Consider the following 7,233-nt stretch of genomic DNA (forward strand, 5'->3'; position numbering starts at 1 on the left):
AAATATCATTGTCTCTAATATGGTAATTATCCACCTCCTTTGATTATCCATATATAATAATATATTCTAGAAATTCTAGAATAATCTTATATATAATAATAATTTTGTCCACCAGCTTCCCTAGGAAGGTTCTGGACCCTTTTGCTCAACTATTGAACAATTGCATTTTAGTCCCTACACTTTTAATATATATTCCTTTAATCCCAAAATTAATTCCAAATTAATTTCTGATTAAATATTAATTAATAATATGATTACTAATTAAAATATTATTTCCATAACATATTAATAAATCATTTATTCCAATTTATTAATCAAGTTAATAAATTCTTCCTCTTCTTCAATTAATCATCATGTCTAGTTGCAAGTGTGAAGGCAACCCAAAAGGATCATGCCTCTATCAATTCAAGTACATACGAATTACAGTTATGGGCTTAGACACCTAATCCAATAGCAACATCCTCCTCTTGGCGCAACTTCACTCCCTCATGGTGCAACATCTCCTTCTAGGCTTCCTTATGGCGTAATGCGCAACGTCCATTCCTTTGGCGTAACTCCTTCTAGGCTTCCATGTTGCTCCAACTTGGTCAAAGTGCTCCAAGTATCTCCAAGTCACTCCTAGTTTCTCCAATCCACTCCAAGTTGCTCCAAACCACCTTTCGTAAGATTCGTTCCTTTGTCACTTGATCCATTCATTTGTCTGATGATCCATTCCTTTCTTAGAAGATCCGTTCATTTATCACATGCTCCATGAACCCCAAGTGCTCCATTGCACCCAATTACTCCATGAGAATGCTTTAAATGTTCAAGTCACATTTAAGACGATCCATATAACTTTGCAATGTCATGGTGCTCTTTCCACCACATCGTGGACACCACCAAATTCCAAATTTAAAAGGTCTATGTAACATCCGATGATGATGTATTTTCAATTTTAACCCTATGTATGAAGGAATATTGCATTTTGACCCTTGGGCTTGAGAAGGATTGCAAGAATGGCCCATAGTGGCATTTTGGTGATTTTGGCCAAAGACCTAGTACGTTGGGCGTACTTGGGCAGACCTTAGTATGCTAAGCGTACACCGCGTACGCAGGGCGTACGTGAAGAATGCTCAAACCCTAATTTTTAGGGTTTGGTCCATATATAAGCATCATTATCACCTCATTTCTCATTCCCTCATCAGGCTCCATCTGAGAAAACGTCATTCTAGCTAATCCTAAGTGGGAAGAATGCATCTTGAGCTCATCTTTGTGTTTTGGTGGTATTCTTGAAGGAAAAGAAGGTGGTGGGAAGACCTTGGAGCTTGGAAGCAACTTAGATCTGAGATTCTCTCCTTGCTAGCAACCTCTAAGAGGTAAAAAAAACTCCTTGCTTTATCATCTTATCTTGTCGATCTAGCCATTTCTTCATTTAGGGCATTTTTGGTCCCAACTATGATGATTCTTAAGCTTGGCATGCTCTTAATCTAATAATTCATCCTTTCAGACCTAATGAGGGGTCTTAAGTCATAAAAATGTGATCTTGATGCTTATTTTTTTTCCCCATGAATGCTCTAGAAGGTGTTAAGGTTTTAAGAAGTTAGGACTTTGTGTATTAAGCACTTATTAGGCATGCAAAGTTGGAAACTTTATGACTCTTAGTGGTATTTTGGCATTGGATCTGAAATTGGGATGTGAGAGCTTATTGTATTAAACTCATATTGAGGAAAGGAGATTCTGAGCATATATCGTGCGTAACCTAGCGTACGTCGTGCGTACGGGGTCAACCACCCGACTCTGGTCAAAGCCAGAGTACGCCCAGCGTAGGAGCTGAGTACGCCCCGCGTACTCACTTAAGTGGACCAAAGTTGACTCCTTGACCATTGACTTTGACCAAGGTTGACCAAGTTTGACTTACAGGTATTTTGGGTATTTTGAACTATAGTTAAAACTTGGTTTCTATATGTTGAATAGGTGACCTATATAAATGGTATTCGAAGCAGTGTATTGTTTAGCTATTCGTCAGACTGTGGGGTGAGTTTTTCCTCACTGTACCCGTGGGTCGAAGGTACCAATGCAACCTACTAGATTATTTATCCTGGTTAGGATAGTGTTATGCTAGTCGGTGGCTGATTAGTAGATCTGTATGATTATTTGTATTTGTTGGTTATGTGTTAATGTTTATCTGTTACATATGTTGATATATTGGGTTGGGTTGAGGTTATACTGCTTTGTGTTGTAGCCAACAAACTTGTGAGCATTCCATATATGATCTAAGGGCCCGAATGGCATGTCAGAATCATACTGAGGGCTCGGGGATAATCCAGTCTTTTTAGTTGTGGACCCGGTATATGTTGTTATATGTGTGTAAGTGCTGATACTTTGGGGGAACTCACTAAGCTTTTGGTTTACTATTTTAGTTTATTGTTTTAGGTACTTCAAAGGATCGTGGAAAGGCAAAGGCGTGATCGTACACAACTTCCTGTTTTATGTCACTGGGTCTTGGGGAAAACTCTGATTTGAAATAATGCTTTTGAAACAATGACTATTTTTGTAAACAATGTTGATGAATGGTTGATTTTGAAAATTTTAAATTTATTGTGATTTTTGAGTGTTGTAGTTTAATATGATCAAGTCATAGAAGAAGTATTCCTGGAACAGATGTTACAATCTTCAAGATCCAATTCATATTTATTTAGACAAAAATTTAAAAGGGGAGAGAACGAGGTTGATGTGATATGAAGATGGATTTATTTCAAAATTATAATGTCAAATGCAAGATGAATAATCCTAGACATATTCGAAGATCCAATGCCCGCTCGTTATATGTCTTGACTATCAAGCAACAATAAGAATTTACTCCCCACCACCATTTTTTTTCAATATTTCATTCCCCCATTTTCTCTTAGAACACCATTGCAAGTCATTAACATATTATTAATCAAGACTATCTCATTTTTTTTTTGTGATCTTCTGACTTAGGTCTCTATAAGATTTTATTTATTTGTTCGTTGCCAAAATTTCCTTCTGATTTGTATTTCCTAAATATTTTGGATAATGTTGTATTATGTTTTGATGCAATAGGTTTCTTCTTGTTATTGTGATCAATACTACGGATTAGTCTTGCAATCTATAGTAAGTCATTAACTTAGAAAGTGCTTGTTTTAGGGGTTTTTATTTTGATTGCTTGGGGTTTTTAATAATAGCTTCTAGAGAAATTTTGAGACGAAGAACGCTTCTCTCTGATTACCTAAATATTATCAATATTATGGTCGTTTAGTTCATGATCAACACGTTGGGGTTTTTATTTTGATTGCCAAATACTCACACGTTGGTCACTAATGATCAACACAAGATACCCCGTTCAAAGAATCAGACATCACAAAAAAGGACTCTACAACATTTACAAGACATGAAGAATTTAAGAACATGCGTGCATGTGGGAGCAAGAGAAAACGAGATGAGAAATAGGGGATGATAAAGGATGTGTCAAACTATGCCAGCCATTAAGCCTAGTCGGCTGCCAAAATGGTAGTCTCATGTCATGGTAATTGGCTAGATGGTGAAAACCTTGATAAATGACATCTATGACAAAAATCATGCAAACTTTAGGCACTTACATACAAAAATATAATGTTAAGGTAATCCTATCATTTTTTTATATAACCTTATGTGTTTTTATGTAACTTTCTCTATAAAGTAAAAAAGTGATGTTTTCATAAGAGTTAAAAACTATTTAAGTTTTTTCATTATTATATCGTTATATTTTCAAAATTATTGGTATTTTCATACAAATTTATTCACATTTTCACATGTTATATCACATTAATTTCGTCTTTTAGCTAAAATAAATAAATATAAGATATTATGTGGTATGATAGTTGTCTAAGAATGACAAATATCGTTTCATTGTTGTTCAGAAAATATCATTTAATTAAAAAAATAATTATTTTTTAAACTTTGATCCTTATGCTTTATTGCCAACTTCGTCCTCTCTCTTTAATGTCTTAGGGTCAAAGTCTTAAAATCAAAGCTAAAAAAAATAATATTTTTGAACAAAAATGAAACATTGTTATCCTCTTCATAGAACCTCATGTCTCGTAATATCTATGTCATCAATTTTATTTTATTTTTTGAATAAAAAGAGATTTAACATATTATAGGAGGTAACAATGATGTTTTTTATTTAATATTTTTTAAAGTTTAATATATATATATATATATATATATATATATATATATATATATATATATATATATATATATGGTTAACTTCAAATGAGAACACTATTTAATGTGAGAATGAGAACACTACTTTATGTTACTATTCTACTGTGAATTTAATATGTATATTATTGTAGTAATTATAATATGAATATATTCAATTTTATATTGCTATTCTACTATAATATATATATATATATACATATATATATATACATATATATATATATATATATATATATATATATATATATATATATAGCCGTCTACCCGCGCCAAGCGCCGGGTGCGATTTCTCTTTATTTTAGACATTAGTTTGTATATAGGATTAGTGTTTTTGCACAAATAGTTTGCTACACATAAACAATTATCAATAAGAGTCATGCTACCAGAAACGAAATCAGAAATAATTAAAAATGAAAAGTTGTGATTCTTTAAAAATGAATATGAACACATGATTGGCTAGTCATTATTTATCATGCAACACTTCTTTATACACGACGTTTGACGTATAGACTTCACTGCCGTTGAATTGTTCATCGGATTTCACCAATACTTTTGTAGTGGCACGTGATATCCCTCTGGATAATGCCACATAAAGTTGGCCATGCGAGAAAACCGATTCTGGAAGATAAATTCCTACATTTGGAATTGTTTGTCCCTGAGCTTTATTTATTGTCATTGCAAAACATAATCGAATTGGAAATTGCTTTCTCTTCAGCTTGAACGGGAACATGTCATCTTCAGACGGACTTAGAGGAATCCTTGGCAAAAATACCCTCTTTCCAGCATGTTGACCAACAGCTATTTCGGCATCAATGACATTGTGCAGAAAACTTTTACATATCAATCGGGTGCCGTTACATAATCCATTTGACGGGTCGAGATTCCGTAACAGTATTATCGGGCATCCAACTTTCAGTCTTAAGTAATGAGGGGGCAAACCACTAACACTGAGCGTGTTCAAGAATTCCACAGGATAGAAGTTATTTATATCGTCCACAGCTTCATCAAAATTATAGTAAATTCGCTCTTCTCCATGGAATCGGCCGATCAAATAATCATTAATCTCATCGACACTATCATTTCTTGTGGATAATATTGCACGTGAAATTATATAATCTGGTTGAGATCTATTAATTTCAAAGGATGGAAAGATTGCATCAATCAAAGCATGCAATGACTTTTCTTTTTTAGTGAAGGGAATTACCATATCATCAGGGATGCGAATAAAGTTTCTGTGCACCGTTTCTTCAACTCCATCACCGACACGTAATAGAAAGTCTGAGAACCATGGATCGGTTATTGCTCTCATATTTATAGTTAACCACAACTTGGTAATCGAAGACCAAAGAGGTGACATCCGTATGCTAGAATCCACAGTCTGTGCTCGTGTTCCACGTCTGACGACCGACAACACTTGTCTGAAATCACCTCCCAAAACCATTATCTTTCCACCAAATGGGAGCATCACCCCAGTGATATCTTTCATTGTACGGTCAACTGCCTCCAATGCATGTCTTTTAGCCATCGACGCTTCGTCCCAAATGATTACTTTTGCAGTCCGAAGTAATTGTGCAGTACCACTTTGTCTTGAAATCTTACAGACTGAGTTATTTTCAAGATTGATAGGAATCTTAAAGCGAGAGTGAGCTGTTCTTCCCCCGGGCATGTTATTAGCCGCAACACCAGATGAAGCAGTCGCGAGTGCAATATGACCACACGAACGAATATTAGCAAGTAAAGCTTTGTACAAAAATGTTTTTCCTGTTCCACCAGGACCGTCTATAAAGAACACTCCTGGAATATCATTATGGACATGCCGCATGATCTCATCATATGCAAACTTTTGTTCGGGATTGAGAGAATCTCGGGCTTGTAAATGTTCATGTTCTAAAACAATAGAGCATTCTTCTTGTACCTCACGGAAAACTCCACTAAAACAATAGAGCATTCTTCTTCAAAACACGTAGGGCCACTAATATGCAATAAAAGTAGGCGAAGATAGTATTGCTCCCCTTCAGCAGGATTAGCAAAAACCAAATGACCTCACATTAATCCTAGTTTTCGATGATTCCAACGATGTGACTTCGGATCCCACGTAAACTTTTTAGGAAAATCTCTGTATTTATATTCTCTTGCACGAATATCTTCTTTATTTTTTAGAAAATACGCAGTCAACATTGATCAATTATCTCTCTCCTTTTCAACAACGCCAGTCAGTGTATCATCCTCACTGAACCTAACTAACTGTTGATTTGGGAGATGCACCTACAAAGCCATCACACAAGGGTATATCTGAGAAAGGGGGAAGCTAAAAATCCTCCATATTGCCTCAGGAGGTGAGACATATCGTGCATCTTGATACCGTTTTATCTCATTGATAACAACTGGTTGTCCATCCGGATCAATATTGATAACTTGTTTGTCATGGCCCTTGTAAATATACTTAAACACATATTTCACAGAGGTTATACTCGACCAGACTTCAACATTCATATGGCAGTTAAACATCATTAACAACTTTGGGTTATACGGGACAACCCATCTGTTATCCATCTTATTGCCTCGTATGTCCACCTCTATACCATTATCTCTTCTTCGGTACACAGGATATGAGTCCTTTCCTTGTAACGTTGTTTCATTGAATTGTCAAGGGTATCTAAAACGACATTTCTTTTGCTCATTATTCATACAAGGACAATCAGAGTTTAAGCTACCGCAAGGACCATGTATCATGTGTGAGATGACCAATTCGTGCATTTTAGGATACCTTATTGGGTCTAGAATTTCAGCACATACTATTTTGTCGTAATGGTCTGCATTAGTAAGATTGTATGGAGGCATCATTATCAAGGGGAAATGCGCATGCGGCAAACCACGCTTTTGAAACTCAATGACATAAACGTACGAACCCACTACACCAAGTACATGCTTATTGAGGAGTTGTTTCTTAAGATCCTCTAACTTAGCATGAAAAACTCTTGACACAAGGTCTGGTCGATCTTGGGCCGTCTGCCAAGGTAGTAA

At 35.4% G+C, this 7,233-nt stretch overlaps 1 protein-coding gene across 1 annotated transcript; it reads right to left on the minus strand.

The window, feature by feature from the left end:
- Positions 1 to 4,672: 4,672 nt before the first annotated feature.
- On the minus strand, positions 4,673 to 6,157 carry LOC145076488 (uncharacterized). Its single transcript, XM_079022348.1, has one exon. It carries the CDS (start codon positions 6,155 to 6,157, stop codon positions 4,673 to 4,675), a length of 1,485 nt encoding a protein of 494 aa, XP_078878474.1.
- Between the last annotated feature and the right edge of the window lie 1,076 nt (positions 6,158 to 7,233).

The sequence above is a fragment of the Lactuca serriola genome, chromosome 9 (genome assembly GCF_051521515.1).
Source record: "Lactuca serriola cultivar US96UC23 chromosome 9, Lser_US96UC23_V15, whole genome shotgun sequence".
NCBI lineage: Eukaryota > Viridiplantae > Streptophyta > Magnoliopsida > Asterales > Asteraceae > Lactuca > Lactuca serriola.